Consider the following 17,359-nt stretch of genomic DNA (forward strand, 5'->3'; position numbering starts at 1 on the left):
CCAACCTACACTTTATCCTCCCATCTTTGGCCATCCTAGTACCCTATTCCTGCTTATTCGGCATATCCTATATTTAAAAAAACCCTGTACCCCTTAAGAAAGCTAAAAATACCCTAACCTGTGCTCTCTCACCCATGCCAGCAACCCTTTCAATGTGAATTCCTGCACCCCCAGTTTCCTTAGATTAATTCTCATCATCTCTCTCTGTATCCCATACTTCCTGCAACTCAGAACTATATGTTCTACTGACTCCTCTTCCTGACATTCCTCACACAATCCAGTCTGGTGTTTCCTATCATTTTCAGTGTTTTGTTTAATGCACAGTGCCCCAGCCTTAACCTAGTTCACACAGTTTCCTCTCTTCTATATCCACTACCTACCCTAGTACCTGCAGCACTTTTTTATATTTGGTATAAATGCCTCCCTTTCCCCTCCCTGTCACATCTTTCTTGCCACATTTGGTTGATTTTTTTCCCGGATTACACACTTAACCTCTGCTTTACTGATACTAATGTGCATTTCTATATTTTCTTTTTAATGCCCTCTTTGCCAACTCATCTACCCTCTCATTTCCCTTCACCCCTATATGTGCTGGAACCCATAGAAATTTTACCTGACATCCCTGATTTGCAATTCTTGTGACTGACTGAAGGATTTCATAAAGTACATCTTGACGACTGTTTGAGTGCAAAGTCAGTTACAGATTTCCCCAGGAAAGCTAGTTGATCCTACAGTTACATCTCGAAGGGCCTTTGAATGACTATGATCCTCTCTCCCTCCTTACTTCCCTCCTTTTAATACTGGCTATCTCCACTTATTTTTCAGCCCAGTCTCAACCTGAAGTACTGACTTCCCATCCATTTCTCTCCATGGAAAATTGTGGCATCTGGGCTGCAGATTTGAACACTTAAGTTTTCAGTTACCTTGTGGTCCTGAAGCAAAATAAACTAGAAATGCTCAGTAGGTCAGGCAGATCAATGGAAAGAGAAACAGAATTGATAGAAACATAGAAAACCTACAGCACAGTACAGGCCCTTCGGCCCACAAAGTTGTGCTGAACATGGCCCTACCTTAGAAATTACTAGCTTAACCATAGCCCTCTATTTTTCTAAGCTCCATGTACCTGTCCAGGAGTCTCTTAAAAGACCCTATCGTATCCACCTCCACCACCATTGCGGGCAGCCCATTCCATGCACTCACCACTCTCTGAGTAAAAAAACTTACCCCTGATATCTCTGTAACTACTCCCCAGCACCTTAAACCTGTGTCCTCTTGTGGCAACCATTTCAGCCCTGGGGAAAAAGCCTCTGACTATCCACACGATCAATGCCTCTCATCATCTTATACACCTCGATCAGGTCACCTCCACATCGCTCCACGGAGAAAAGGCCAAGCTCACTCAACCTGTTTTCATAAGAAATGCTCCCCAATCCAGGCAACATCCTTGTAAATCTCCTCTGCACCCTTTCTATGGCTTCCGCATCCTTCCTGTAGTGAGGCGACCAGATCTGAGCACAGTACTCGAAGTGGGGTCTGACCAGGGTCCTATATAGCTGCAACATTTCCTCTCGTCTCTTAAATTCAATTCCACGATTGATGAAGGCCAATACACCATATGCCTTCTTAACCACAGAGTCAACCTGTGCAGCTGCTTTGAGCATCCTATGGACTCGGACCCCAAGATCCCACTGATCCTGCACACTGCCAAGAGTCTTACCATTAATACTATATTCTGCCATCATATTTGACCTACCAAAATGAACCACTTCACACTTATCTGGGTTGAACTCCATCTGCTACTTCTCAGCCTAGTTTTGCATCCTATCGATGTCCCACTGTAACCTCTGACAGCCCTCCACACTATACACAACACCTCCAACCTTTGTGTCATCAGCAAACTTACTAACCCATCCCTCCACTTCCTCATCCAGATCATTTATAAAACTCACGAAGAGTAAGGGTCCCAGGACAGATCCCTGAGGCACACCACTGGTCACCAACCTCCATGCAGAATATGACCCATCTACAGCCTTCTGTGGGCAAGCCAGTTCTGGATCCACAAAGCAATGTCCCCTTGGATCCCATGCCTCCTTACTTTCTCAATAAGCCTTGCATGGGGTATCTTATCAAATGCCTTGCTGAAATCCATATACAGTTTTCAGTTACCTTGTGGCTTTGTGTTGTTAATTTTCTTCTGATTTTGTAATTAATATTTACACAGATTCAATTTGTATTCTGACTGCAGCCTCTCTTAAACACTGGAAGCGGGATCTAACTTTCGTTATTAAGTGATAAAAGAAATTGTGGAATCATGTTTTTATATAATCTGACCCTTCAAAGAGCAACTGGCATATCACATGCCATTCATGGAAACTTCTCAGGTAAGAATCTGCAGACAAGCTGGTTTGGTTTGACTTCTGCTGTTGGCGTGATAGATTATGCCAGCAGTTTGCTGGATCACCCGTAAGAAGTGGAAACATTGAACATGACTCCTCTGTAATACTCAGTTATGCTGGTGGACTGTAGGATTGTGTTCCGGTGTTTTCTTTGAATTCCAAATCCTGACTTGAGACATATTATTTACACTATCTTCCTTTTTTTATGCGCAGCCTTTGGCTTAATCATCTCACTCTCTTTAGAATGTTTTGAATTCAGGTCCTGTTTGACTTCTTTACAGAATTATCACTGACTTGTGTTGCTTGAAATTTTATGTTTTGTTGCAGCAGTACGATGCAAAGATGTAAAAATCTGCAATTCTAGCTGCAGGAGGTTATTTTGCAGAATTTTTATGCTAAATTGTTGGGCTTTATGGTATAGAAGTTTCAGAATTATCCTCCTGATTCATATGTTTCATTATAGGCACCAAAATGCAGGAGATTGTTGTTTCCAGGGGGAAAATCCTGGAGTTGCTGCGTCCAGATGCAAATACTGGGAAGGTGCATACACTGTTGACAGTGGAGGCTTTTGGGATCATTCGTTCTTTGATGGCCTTCAGGTTAACTGGAGGTACCAAGGTAGGAATATTCTTAAATGGGTTGACCTCTCACAAAAATGCTTGTAAATTCAGCAGCTTTAATTTAATCTGTCATCTCATCTCATTTGGACTGGCTTCTAGTTCTTCATCCAAGTGCTTTCCTCTCAGTAAAGTCAAGCATAAATGGCATAGAGATAATCAGTGGTGAACTGCATCTTATTCTCAATTCCATGTAAGCATTTTCCATCATGACTCCCTGAATCATATATAGAAATACCATCTTGTCCTACATTATTCCTAATCCGAATGGATGTTTGAGATCATGCAGTGGTTATGGGAGATTAGTTCGATCCCTTTTTAGACTATAAAACATAGCAGAATCGGGCCATCCAGCATGTTGAGGCTGCTCCACCATTTCATCACAGCTGATTTATGATCCTTCTGAACCCCATTCTCCTGCTTTTTCCCTATAATCTTTGATGCTCTGTCAACCTCTGCTTCTAATTATGCCTAATGATGTCACTGGCAATGAGTTCCACAGACTCAATTCTCATCTCTGTTCTAAAGGGATGACCTTGTATTCTGAGGCTATGCGCTCTGGTCCTATGCTCCCCCACGCGATGAAACATTCTCTCCAATCCACTCTAAGGCCTTCTGTTGGTCGGAGTCTACCATAGATGTTGCGTCCTAGCTGTCTATGTGATGCTCAAGCTAGTGTAGTACAATAGGGAGAGCAAGCTGTTGTCCATGCATCAGTCTCCCTTTCTTGCAACTGATGAATCGAAAGGAACGGGAGAGACCAATACAGTTTGGCACCAGCAGTGTTGCAGAAGTTGCCAGTTAGCGTTGAGCTCAATGTAGAACTGCCTTAGGGACCCACCCTGGATTTTTCCCTCTGAGTTTACTCCCAAACCCTTCTCCATAGTGGGTATAGCTGCAAATGGTGGAGGTTTGAGAATGAGTTGCCTTCCATAGCTGACGAGCCCCATCTGCCTGAAGCAACTAGTTTTAAGGGGCCAGTAACTTGATATTACTCCTTTTGAAGGTAGAAATGGTTCCACTGGGCTTAATAGCTAAGCCAATAGTTAAGGCCGGAGCTGGACTTGGTTGTCAGAGGCTGTTCGAGACGCACACCATTGAGCGCATTTAATAGGTAGTGGGAGCTTATCCCCACTACTTCCCATGGCTATAACAACCTTAAAGAACCTAATCGATCTAGGCCCTTCAATAATTGATAGGTTTCAATGAGACTTCCCGCCCCTATTCTTCTAAAATAAAGTCCAGGCCCAGAGCTGCCAAATGCTCTTAATGTATTAACCCTTTCATTCCCAGTATTTGATCATTCCTGGGACTTAGTGACTTTATTCAGATGAACATTTTGGTCTAGAGATCTGGTTGAAAGTATGTCTAGTAAGTGGTTAGTTGTGAGCCGCAATTCCATCATTGAATGGAGCAATTGGAAATGTGTGAACCCGCCTAGGAAGTCATTAGCAGGACTGGATTTTGATTTTTGGTTGCTTCATAGAAAAAGGTTCTGAGATGGATCAGCACTGGGAAGCATCTCTAAAATGCTTGAAAACTATCAGGGTAGCTGTATGTATACTATAAAGATAATGATGGGAATTCGAATAAATCGTGGTCTCTTATTTCAGTGGCTATTCTGAATTTCTTGTTAGCTCCAGCTTTTGGCTACCATTTTGCTTTGAATGACTGTAGGGTAATGTAAGAAATGCATTTTACGAATAGTTGACTTCAAGAAATTTGATTTTGTATTAACTGCTCAGTTGGGAGTTTTCTATTGATCTTAGCTTAGGGAGTTCAAATCATGATTTAGTTTCATGAAGCAGGTAAGGAAAGATTCATTGTGTTTGTTCTTTCCTGGAATGTGTTTGTCCCTTGTTGCCTTTAGGAAGGTGGTTGTGAGGTTTTATTCACATTTCAAATGCACTACAGAGGGCAAGAATCCACTAACTTTATCTGAAGCTACAGTAACATATAAAGCAGCCTTGTTGCCTGCTTCCTTGAGAAACAAATAAACCAAATCATCACATACTGATTTATTTTTTTTACTTACTGCTCAAAACTGAATTCAAATACTTAAGCTGCCATAATGATATTTTCAACTTCTGCTCTGTAATGTATCCCTTTGAATTGCCAGTCCAGGATTTATTCAAGGATCAGGTCTCTAACTAATCAGGCATACCTGGATAATGGTTATTAGTTCATTGATTCAGAGCATAAAGCAATGCAGCATGGAAGCAGGCCCATCAGCCCAAATCGTCCATGCCAACCAAGTTACCCAGACTCATATGCCTGCATTTGGCTCGTATCTCTAAACTTTTCCTACCCACGTAATTGTACCAATGTCTTTTAAGTGTTACTGTACCTGCCTGAAAGCTTGTTCCAAATACACACCATCCTCTGTGTGAAGAAGTTTCCTGTCAAATCCCTTTTAAATCTTATCCCTCTCTTCTTCAACCCATGCATTCTAATTTTTTGTTTCCTTTCACCGACACAAACACTGCATCTCATGATTTTATGCCCCTCGTTATTATTTTATATATCACCTTTCGGTTTCCTGTGTTCCAAGGAATGAAGTTCTAGCTAGCCCAAACTCTTGATTTCAGGCCCTCGTGTCCTGGCAGCATGCTTGTAAACTGCTGTCTTTCCAACTTAATTTAGTCTCCTGCAATAGGGTAACCAAAACTGTATGTAATACTCCAGCTGTGTCTTGTACAGCTGTATTATGACTTCTAACACAGTGCAATGCCCTGACTGATAAGCCAGCATGTCTCATCTGTGATGAAGTGTTAGAGAAATGTGAACAACTACGTGGAGGTCTCTGTTCTATGACACGTTCCTTAAACCTACATGGTGAAAATTCCACCATAGTCATGCTGTTTCATTGCAGGAAGTATGGCAACACTTGTAGGCTGCTCAGCGCAATCCTTACAAACGCAAAGGATGCATTTTGCTCTATGTTTCAATGTACATTTGAAAAAGAAAGCCTATCTTATCCTTTTCTGGCCTGAAGTCAAATGGGGTCCGAATATAGTTAGTGAGTACCCATATATCTTTTACCTTAGTCGTCCATCACACCTAAGATCTGAATTATAAAAGCAATCAACGTTGGCGACTGGTAGGACAGTTTTTAGAACTGGAGCTCAAACATAATTCATTTGTGGGTCCACACCTGACCATTGTGATCAGTGCCATATTGCTAGTTTGCTTCACCGTTCTAGTTGACAGTTGTCAGGTGAAAGAAAGTTGACCTGATGGGTAAAAGTATTTGCTATGTTTCCCAAGCAAACACTACAGAAACTCCCAGAGCACAACAAAGAAGTTAACTTCCATTGCTTAGTGTTCTGGTAATATGGGTTTTGCTTGTATCTACATTGATAATGCATTATTTTGTCATTACCTCTACGTTTTCATCATAAATCTTGCTTCCATTTTATCCACAGATTACATAGTAGTAGGCAGTGACTCTGGCAGAATTGTTATCCTGGAATACCAGCCTTCCAAGAATATTTTTGACAAGGTTCATCAGGAAACCTTTGGAAAGAGTGGATGCCGACGCATTGTTCCTGGCCAGTACTTGGCAGTTGACCCGAAAGGTCGTGCTGTCATGATAGGTAAGTGGCAGGGGAAAGTAAGAACCAGGCTATTCACTGTGAGGCCGCCATCCAGTAGATTATGACTCATCTGCTGCACCACCTACTTACCCCACTATTGTCTTGTTCTTGAAAACGTCACGTGAGAGCAATAATCTGATATTGAATATTGGAAGTCTAACTTGGACCACCTGAAATCGGTTTGTCTACTTTCTGGAAGGGAGTGGAAATCAGGAGTAGAAAATCTGGAAAACTTCTCCTGACGTTCCCTTATCTACCCCTTGATAAGGTGACTAATACTGAACAAAGTGGATGTCTTTGCTTTGATTCAGCAATGTGTTTATTATTAGTGCTTTGAGAGATCTACAGTATATTCCTATTTTTTACAGATGTTATCATTGTGCCTCTGGTTCTATGACAAAAGTGGTTTGGTTTCTTGCCAGGTGCCATTGAGAAGCAAAAGCTGGTCTACATCCTGAACAGAGATGCTGCTGCTCGTCTCACCATTTCTTCACCACTGGAGGCTCATAAAGCAAATACTTTGGTGTATCATGTTGTTGGTGTCGATGTGGGCTTTGAAAATCCTATGTTTGCTTGCCTTGAGATGGACTATGAGGTATTTGGGCTTTAGAGGATTGTATGACTAATATTGTGTGATAAAACATTTTTGTTTGTTTGCTGAGGCATTTATTGCCAAATTATTGCAGTTAACTTTTGAGAAAATCAAGTTTTCTCACGTTCTGCAATAGTTTCAAGGTATTGACTTTTCCTAAAGAACAATTTTTGTAGTTTGGACTCTGGTTGATGTATTGATGTACACCTGAGCTTTGGGAATTATGTTGTAAAGTTCAGCTATATCTGTTCTTTACTATGAATTTTTTGGTAACTGGCTGGTGATTGAAAGACTTGGACACTGGCTAACTATGAGATCCAGCTGAGATCAGCTGTTTCTGCACGAGCCAAGTTGAATATCACATCTGGTACTTATGGTTCATTATGTAAATTGTCACTTTTAGAGAGGAAGATTTTGCTTTAAAATGTTAATATAAACCTTGCATGAATGACCAGCTTTATGGTTTCATTAATTTATAGAGTATGTTACGTGCATCTCTGTAAAATCAGATACTTTATCTTCAAGTCAACTGCCTCTGAAGCTCTGAATTATGCATTAATGATTCAGTTGATAAATTATTGTGCTTGTAGGAAAATAATGGGGTAAATACTCAGTTACAGAAGAAAATGTAGTTAATGTTGATGATCTTCCATTAAAGCATGTACAGGAACTTGCTATATAGATTTAACATAGAAACATAGAAAATAGGTGCAGGAGTAGGCCATTCGGCCCTTCGAGCCTGCACCGCCATTTATTATGATCATGGCTGATCATCCAACTCAGAACCCCGCCCCAGCCTTCCCTCCATACCCCCTGACCCCCGTAGCCACAAGGGCCATATCTAACTCCCTCTTAAATATAGCCAATGAACTGGCCTCAACTGTTTCCTGTGGCAGAGAATTCCACAGATTCACCACTCTCTGTGTGAAGAAGTTTTTCCTAATCTCGGTCCTAAAAGGCTTCCTCTCTGTCCTCAAACTGTGGCCCCTCGTTCTGGACTTCCCCAACATCAGGAACAATCTTCCTGCATCTAGCCTGTCCAATCCCTTTAGGATCTTATATGTTTCAATCAGATCCCCCCTCAATCTTCTAAATTCCAACGAGTACAAGCCCAGTTCATCCAGTCTTTCTTCATATGAAAGTCCTGCCATCCCAGGAATCAATCTGGTGAACCTTCTTTGTACTCCCTCTATGGCAAGGATGCCAAGTCTTTGGGAGTATTCCGATTCTTGGTTGCTATTCATTGACAGTTGTGAGATGGTGTAGCAGTAAGAAAACCTGGTGACTTGGTCAGCTTCCAATGGATAAAGGAATGAACTATATTTGAATTCCATACTGACCTGATATTCAGGTTAATGGCCTTGCATGAAAAATAATTCAGTCATAAATTGTTGAAAGGTTTAAAATAAAATTTGCGAGTTAAACAGTCCGTTTTCTGTTTGTGTTCTTTTCCTCTATTGTAGGAGGCAGACAGCGATCCGACAGGTGAAGCTGCTGCTAATACTCAGCAGACATTGACATTCTATGAGTTGGACTTGGGCCTAAACCATGTTGTGAGGAAATACAGTGAACCCCTGGAAGAACATGGCAACTTCCTGATCACAGGTATGGCAAAGTGATTAAATGAATCTTGGTAAGCTAGCTTAAGTTCATTTTCAAAGTACAAATAGAGTCAGATGGTGTCATCTGTGCTGAAACACACCAATTTACCTTGATGTGATGAAGTAAGAATTCATAGTGGGGAAAAAAAGATTTTTTAAAAAAAAATAGATGCTGGAACTCTGAAATAAAAAAAAGAAAATGGTGGATACCCTCAGCATGTGAAAAAAGAAACTGAATAATCATTTCAGATTAAAGGTACTTCACCAGAGTAATGGGAAGTTAGCTGGGGGATTGCTTAAAGAACAATTTATTATCTTGATTCTTGGTGTAAGTTTCAATCAGACTATTATCTTTAGGTCTTGAAGTCATTGGTTTGTTGTGGAGAGTCTGGGATGAACTGGGACCAATCTCAGATTGGTTTTCCTTTTCCTGGGTAAGGAGAAAAGCCCTTATTAATTTTATCGAGGTTAACTAAATTTGAAGGCAAATTATAAAAGTTAATGGTAAAGATCTGACTGGTAGCATAAGGTCTGGTTGATGCATGTTCTGCAGGATTATGGCAGCTGTGGCTTGCATCTGAACCTACCTTATAACTGTCTAGAGAATACTTTTATTGATGCACAGTATTGACCAACAAAAATGGCCTTGAACTGAGAGGCTGCTGCCCATAGACAATCTGCAGCGGAGTTTTGGAAGGAGGGTGACTCCAATTTGGGGTCGAAGTTGGGATAGTTCCTGGTTAAGTATGGTGTGGGAAAATATGTTCTGTAGCATGAGAGGACTGAGCAGATACAGTCCTACCAAGAGCGGGATAGGTGGTGACTAATGAGACTTAACACAAATTGCAGATCCTTGCCTTGGAATTTTCTCATTCATTGAGGCTGAGGGCAACGATTCTGGCAGGAAACCTCAAAGCCGTGACAAATGGTTTCCACTTGAAATTCAGCCTACTGCAAAACAGCAAATTTCACAGCAAATAAGTCGGTGATAGTAAATATGATTCTGATTCTAAAATAATTTTGCATTAACGGAACTCTTATCTCACCGAGTCAGAAAGTAATACAGTAATGAAATGGGCCCTTTGATCGACCGGGTCTGCTCTAGCCATTAAGTCCTCATTTACTCTAAATCCTACATAAATCGAATTTTTTTCCTCTCCACATTCCATTAAACTCAATTCGGAATTCTATCTACTGCTATACAGCAGAGGCCATGTCGATCATGTCTTTGGATAAATATGTGAATAGGAGGGTTTAAAGGGATACAGTCCAAATGGAGAAAAAATACTGTATGACTAGCTTGTCAACCATAGACATGGTTGACAGAAACAGATTGGGCTGAAGGACCTGATTCCATCCTGTATCACTCTTGACTATATGGGAGAATACCTACTGTGCAGAATCCACACATGAATGAACCTGGGTTGCTGGAGCTTTGAGGCAACAGCTCTACCGATTGTGCCACTGAACGTTGCATTGTACTCTTAGGTTGCAGTTACCTTAAAGCTGAAAAATGGTGTAAAGTTTTAGTATGTTGAAAATTAAACTTTTTTTCCCTACAGTTCCAGGAGGCTCTGATGGGCCCAGCGGTGTACTAATCTGCTCTGAAAATTACATCACGTATAAAAACTTTGGAGACCAGCCTGATATCCGATGCCCCATTCCCAGGAGGAGGGTAAGAAGTTTGTTGCATTTGGTGGTCACCCACATTTAATTCATTTTTGCAGCGAAGATAGGAATTTTGGTTTGTGTGTAATTTGAATGTTGAAAATTGTTTAATACTGTAGAAGCAATTGGCATTTTTGGTGTGTTCCAAAACTTCTCAAAAGCCTTTTAATTGTAGCTACTGTTAATTTTGTAGGAGGATTGAACAGCATATTTATATACAGCCAAATATCTGTATGATCTAGTGGTGATCTATTTTGTAATGTTAAAGTAAGGAAAATTGCTGGCCATGAAGATAGAAGGACTCTGGCTTTCATTTGGTAACAGTGTTTTGTCTTCCCTCCATGGCAGCATTCGTAGCAGTGTTGTACTTCACATCTACATGTTCCTCAAATGAGACTTGGTTTCTGCAAATTATTTGGCTGAGTAATACTGATGTCCGTAATAAACATCATTAGCTATTCAGCTTTTCTGCAGTTTATTTGATTTGGATATGTTTTGTGTAAATCAAAGAGTCCCCTTTTGGGTAGAGAATGAGTGGCTCAATCTGGAACGTACATGTAGTCAAAGTATACATGAAAAATTGTACCTTTGGTCATCAATTAACTGAGAATTAATCTCATAATCACATAGGAAATGAATTAGGACATTTAATAATCCCATCACCTATAACTTCACTGAATGCTTGAGAAGGCCTCGTGACTTGTTTTTTGGGTTCTAATGTTGGGTTTGAGCACATTTAACCTCTTTATTGGTATCCTACTAGATAATGCCCCTCTGTAGTTTGACGTTTTTAGCTTCATCCTGTCAATGTAGAGGAGTGATGTTAGCTGGTTTTCTGTATTTGCCTTCCTTGTTTACTCCCCTTTGCTAATAATGTACATATAGAGTCAGAATTTTGCATTGACTAGCATTGACTAGGATCTTTTAGGGAGTTTACTAGTTTTTTTCAGGTGGCAGGGTGGAGATATGTCTGCCAAAGGAGCTGTATGGCGCTCCTTCCCTCTGCTATCCTGCAGGTCATCCTTGGGCAAGGTGTAGCACCTGCATAGCCCCACCGATCATGGTCACGTGAAGCCATGGGAGTAGGTGGTGAATGAGCAGATGTTGTATATCACTAGTCCTGGTTATCTGACCACTGGTGTCAGGCAGGCAATCTGAAGAGTATTGATAATGGCTGGGGTTCTCAATCTTGTAAACACACTGCACAGAAGAATGCATGACAAACCACTTCTGTACAAAAATTTGCCAAGAACAATTATGGTCAAAAGACCACGATTGCCCACGTCATATAACATGGCACATGATGATGATCACTAGTCTTTTGCATCCTATAAGGCACAAACCTAAGGTATGATATATTATTGTCAACTTGCTTGTTTTGAGTACAGATTCATAGGATCTGCTGACACTCCAAGGCAAAATAACCTATCTGACTCTGGGTCTTGCTCTAAACATTCCCACTGTACCATCAACACTGTGTGGATGCATTTCAGAAATTTAGACTTTGTTAACAATGCGTCCTATATCTATGATGCCTGTGACCTAGAAGCACAGTTTAAGCACAGGGTTTATCATTGTAACGTGCCTCCCAGGTTGTTCCCCACCCCAACTTTAGTAGATTGCTGTTGTTTCATCTTAGTTAAAAATTCCAGGATTTCAGGCAACTTAATGTAATTAAACAGGGCATTAAATACTGACAGAAGCCATAGTCCATAATGAAAAAGAGCAAATCAAACTGTTACGTTGAACCCCCAGTTGCATAGGATTGATTAATCCTTGAAGTGTACCACAGGTGACATTTTAAATATGACTTGTTTTCTCTTTTAGAATGACCTGGATGATCCTGAAAGAGGAATGATCTTTGTTTGTTCTGCAACACACAAAACAAAGTCCATGTTCTTCTTCCTGGCACAAACTGAACAAGGCGACATCTTCAAAATCACACTTGAAACAGATGAAGACATGGTAGGTAAACTCTTAAGATTTCACGCTGTGAGTTTGACTTGGGGATATTAGGTAAAATCCTTGTTTATTCAGTGAAAGAGAATGGCTCTAAAGAGTATCATTAAATTAGTTTCTAATTGATTGGGTTTATCAAAAAAAATTAAACAGTAAGCTTTTTTAGTGTGCTTGAGTTAAAATTTTTGACAATCAAGAACATTCAATATTTTTAACACCTAGTGAAGCTTAAGGTGTGGTTTAACTGCCTGTCAGTTTTGAGGGCGGGGCTTAATCCTGATGCCCCTCCTTAAGTCTGGGTATGCACTGTCTTCATTTGGGATTTAACCACAGCTGAGACACCACATGATGTAAGTACAATTCGTCATTTGCTGCTGAATATGGGTTCTCATATATTCTATTTTTTCTGAATGTGTGATGCATTCGCTTTTAAATTTACTGTCTTGTTTCTGGTTTCCTGCCAAATACTTATTTTCTCATCCTGAATTAAATTTATTGGCATTTCTTCATTGTGGTTAGGTTAAAATTACAGAACTCTTGATGACTTAATGCAGTTAAAGATGGGCATTGAATGCAGGAAGCAACTATATAAATAAAAGGGAAAAGCAAATCTAACTTGCATCCTTTACATCCTCAAGAATCGCTAAAACTCAATGCTGATACAATTTGAATGCTTATGGAATGTCCGCTTTCCTGAAAGGGACTGAGTGAAAAGAAATTATTGAATTCTGTTTTACTTCTGGTATCTACTAACCTTTGTGTTTTTCTGTTTCTCTTCTGTGGTCATTCACTGTCCACTGCCATCATCCTGCTGCTTGTGCTGTCAGTGAAATTCATGAAGCCATGTTCATTGTATGTTCACAGGTGACTGAAATCAGGCTGAAGTATTTTGATACTGTTCCTGTATCCACTGCTATGTGTGTGCTGAAGACTGGATTCCTCTTTGTTGCCTCCGAATTTGGCAATCAGTGCGTATTCATTTTTACTATTCATGCTGGACATTTTGAACAGCTTTTTCTATACTCCTGTTCTGGGTTAATTGAAAAATACCCCTAAGTGGTTTACTGTTTGACGTCCTTTGAAGATAAACCTCAGCGTGATAAATGAAGGATTCTAAGATTTTGTGGCCTTATAGGTGAATGTCATGGAGCTTCACAGTCAAATACAAACTGAGGTGCCTAATTTCACTAACCTAACTGGTTGTGTTACCAGCTATCTGAATTATTACCAGTTGGTACATTTAAAAGGTAATAAGCAGAGAAATTAGGTCTCTCAATTTCTATGATGTTGCTTGGTATTTGGGGAAAAAAAGGAATTTTCCTGCGTATACTTAACACAATATGTAGAATGGACCAGCTTGGTCTAATGTATGGACATATGGCCTGACATGCCTGTATCATCTCCGAAGAAACTTGCAGTTACTTTCACACCATTGCTTCATTGCCTTGGAAATTTTTCTCTTTTGTGTTTATATCTGATTTTCTGTTGAAAACTGCTATTGAATCAGTTTCTCCTTTTTGAGCAGTGCTTTGAACAGCCAGAAATTCTATAATTCCTATTCCTATTCCTCCACATTCTCCCCAGACCTGCTCCATTTTACTCTTTCTTGATGTTTATGTTGTCTGTAAATCTCCTGTCCATCAGTAGTCTTAAAGCTACGGATGCTGGAAATCTGAAACAGATAAAAAGTGTTGATAATCAGCAGATCAGGTTGCATACTAGAGACTCAGCGTTTCAGGGTGAACCTTATCGAACTCTGTCTCAAATTTCTTTTGATGCAGTGTCCAACTTCTAAGTATGGAAAGGCATCTTTATCCCTTTTCTCAGCAAATGTGTGCTGACTGGAAATCGCAATACTCACACTTATGTTACTTTTCTTCCTGTAAAGATATTGGTCTCTGCTGATCATATCATATTGTACTTTGGAAAGGGGAATATGGTGATCTTTTGAACAGGTTGATCAGTTGCTCTTGGCTCAAAAAGATTGTCTTTTTAGAACACTAATTGTTGCCTTCTCTTAGTTTTTAAACTTGTTTCGAAATGAGTATGTATGTAATATCTGGGTTTGCAGGGATGAAATTACCAGCCAGATCACAGATTTAGTGATTGAGTGCTGATAGGTATAGTTCATGTAATATGCTTTTTAAAAATAGATACACAACTTTCATATTGCAGTTACCTTTATCAGATTGCACATCTGGGAGATGATGATGATGAACCAGAATTTTCTTCAGCCATGCCCTTAGAGGAAGGAGATACCTTTTTCTTTCAACCACGACCTCTCAAAAACTTGGTATTAGTGGATGAGCTGGACAGCCTGTCACCAATTTTGACATGCCAGGTATATAATGCATTCAAAACCCTTTGCTTTGCAGGTAACTCCATCCTCCCATTTTTTTCATGATTTATTAGATTTCCTAGATCAAGCAACCTTTTGGAATTGACTGTGCTCTTTATTTTGGCAGAATTAGCCATTGCTGTAAATAGTGCTAACTCAATGAATCTAATTGTTTCCTGAGCAAAAAAAAAAATCAAGTTTTGCTTACTGAGATCTGTTCTGGCTTTTTTTGTATTAATATGATTGTTTGCTGTTAGGTGCTTAACCACTGTTTTCATTTTTACTGATAGATTGCTGATTTGGCAAATGAAGATACACCTCAGTTGTATGTTGCTTGTGGGAGAGGCCCAAGGTCATCATTGAGAGTCTTGAGACATGGTCTTGAGGTATGAGATTTTTACTTAGATAATAGAAGGACAGGAATAGTTTCACTTTTAGTCAGTTCAGGATTTGAATATAATCTGAAAGTTCATAGAATTATCGGGTATCTGGTCCTGATTCCCACTTTAGACAACCTCATTAAATATTTGTAGTTGGAAGTCAGGGCAGGCGTCTGAGGTACGATGGCAGATAGGTATTAGTGAAGGCTCTTGTTCTGACTGGGCTGGCAATACCTTCTGTGCCTTTTTTATGTGTGTATGTTTGGTAAGGAAAGGCCTGGGTTACCGCTTGCACTGCTGCTGAAATGATGAGTATCATGTCTCTTCTCTGAAAAGTATTTGGGGAAAATTCTATTTCTCTGATTCAGCAGAATAGCTCCACGCAACTGATGTGTCAAGTTGCTGGTTTTCTAAGCATTTCAGTTTAACATTGAGAAGACCAAAATCATTGTATTTGGCCCATATCAATTTTCCATAATCATCAGTTCCATTGCTAGCTGAATTGAATTTACACTGAAGGAAAAATTCCTTTAAAGTGGGTAATATAGAAGGTTTAATATACTTCCCTAATTTTTTTTTTTGACAGGTATCAGAAATGGCTGTCTCTGAGCTGCCCGGTAATCCTAATGCTGTGTGGACTGTAAGAAGACATGTGGAAGGTATGGTCTGAATAATGTAAGACACCCTCATTTTGGATAGGATGCAGTGTTATTCGTATGATGGTATCCAGCAATTACACTGGAATCACGACAATTCAAAATACACTGAGGGAAGCAAGAATTCTGACTTAACATATTTCCATATTGAGTTGTAAATGTATTTTTTTTTTCATTTTGACTTGCTTAACCCACTGGGTAAACCCTCTGATTTCCTATGAAGTGGCATGTGTTGTTTTGTAAAGTGGAATTTCATGACAACCGGAGCTGGCATTTCATCAATAGGCATACCTGCCTATTATTGCTTCATGTCAGCCCAAAATCCTTATTCTTGCCAGCCTGGTTCTGAAACTAAAGTTACTGAAAGCAAAAGGATTGATCTGTTTTGAAATGCAGTCCTTGTACATTGGAAGTTAGTCCTTATTTAGAATAACTTGCATTGATTTGACACTAATTTATGTTTATCAGTAATTTGCAAACCTGGGTATTGTGGTGCACATAATTGCGTTACCAGGGTGGTGAGATAAAAGGATTTGAGTTCAAAATTTGTTTACGGTAGTTGTGTAATTTATATACATTTTTTAGAAGTCATTAATAATGACCAGAAATTACTGAATTGTCTTCAGGGAAAGAAATCTATCAACTTGTCTGGTCTGGCTTGTGTGACTCTGCACCTAGCAATTTGCTTAACTCTGAATTGACTGACAGACTACTCAGTTTGGCCAAGACTATAATGGCTACTATCTTCCCTCTGCTGATGAATCAGTACTGTTCCATATTGAATAACATTTTGAAGAAGCAGTGAAAGTAAAAAGGGCACAGAATGTACTTTGGGTGAAGGACTTTAGTGTCCATCGTAAGAGGTGCGTGGTAAAACCAACCACCACTTATTTAACTGTTGTGGCCTGAAGGATGTGGCTGCCAGTTTGGTTCCACTTCAGGTGGTGAGTGAACTAACAAAAGGCATTGACCTACTTGACCTCCTTCTTTCCCTGTCTACCAGTGGAACATGCATCTTTCCACAATCTTTAAACGAATGCTAAGAAGCTCCACACTATTTGTGCCAAGGTAGCCTATTTAATTAGTTGACACACCATCAACCTCTCCGTGTTCATTTTCTCCACTACTGGCTTTGTAGTTAAAGCATATAATCTTTTAAAACACAGTCTGCAGTTGTTCCTATAACCTCCCAAACCCCCCCCCCCCCCCCCAGGAAACCGACCTTTTCAAGATCAGAAACCCGGCTGAATTTCATCACCCACTTTGCTTTCCTTGTACACTAATCTGATTTAGAACTGTATTGGCAGTCTTTCATCGTCAGCACAGGGAAGTACTTTTACTAAAGTGTGCCTGTGTTCTTGTATTTTTCTCTTTCCATTAAATAGCAATCATGAGTGGACTTTTGCTTGAACTTCCAATCCTAGCCTAGTGTGTTTCACTCAGTAATTTTCTCCACTATGACTTAATCTGGGGTTAGGTTATTGAATATAAATTGGGGTTAATCTGGAAAGGCATACTGTGATTTTTGTCATTGTCTTACTGTAAATGATGTACAA

General features: G+C 39.8%; 1 protein-coding gene across 3 annotated transcripts in view; it reads left to right on the forward strand.

Moving 5' to 3' along the window:
* The window catches only part of sf3b3 (splicing factor 3b, subunit 3), a 51,492-nt gene that overhangs the window by 3,047 nt on the left and 31,086 nt on the right, over window positions 1-17,359 (forward strand). For 2 of the 3 annotated variants that reach the window (XM_072279290.1, XM_072279288.1), the window contains exons 2-12: window positions 2,246-2,381; window positions 2,860-3,013; window positions 6,437-6,609; window positions 7,032-7,204; window positions 8,665-8,806; window positions 10,365-10,477; window positions 12,298-12,435; window positions 13,294-13,397; window positions 14,605-14,770; window positions 15,058-15,153; window positions 15,734-15,806. In XM_072279290.1, the coding sequence (XP_072135391.1) occupies window positions 2,312-2,381; window positions 2,860-3,013; window positions 6,437-6,609; window positions 7,032-7,204; window positions 8,665-8,806; window positions 10,365-10,477; window positions 12,298-12,435; window positions 13,294-13,397; window positions 14,605-14,770; window positions 15,058-15,153; window positions 15,734-15,806 (1,402 nt within the window). In that variant the 5' untranslated portion in view covers window positions 2,246-2,311. Of the gene's footprint in view, window positions 1-2,221; window positions 2,382-2,859; window positions 3,014-6,436; window positions 6,610-7,031; window positions 7,205-8,664; window positions 8,807-10,364; window positions 10,478-12,297; window positions 12,436-13,293; window positions 13,398-14,604; window positions 14,771-15,057; window positions 15,154-15,733; window positions 15,807-17,359 lie in introns of all 3 variants that reach the window. The other variant, XM_072279289.1, reaches the window with a different exon arrangement.

The sequence above is a fragment of the Mobula birostris genome, chromosome 15 (genome assembly GCF_030028105.1).
Source record: "Mobula birostris isolate sMobBir1 chromosome 15, sMobBir1.hap1, whole genome shotgun sequence".
NCBI lineage: Eukaryota > Metazoa > Chordata > Chondrichthyes > Myliobatiformes > Myliobatidae > Mobula > Mobula birostris.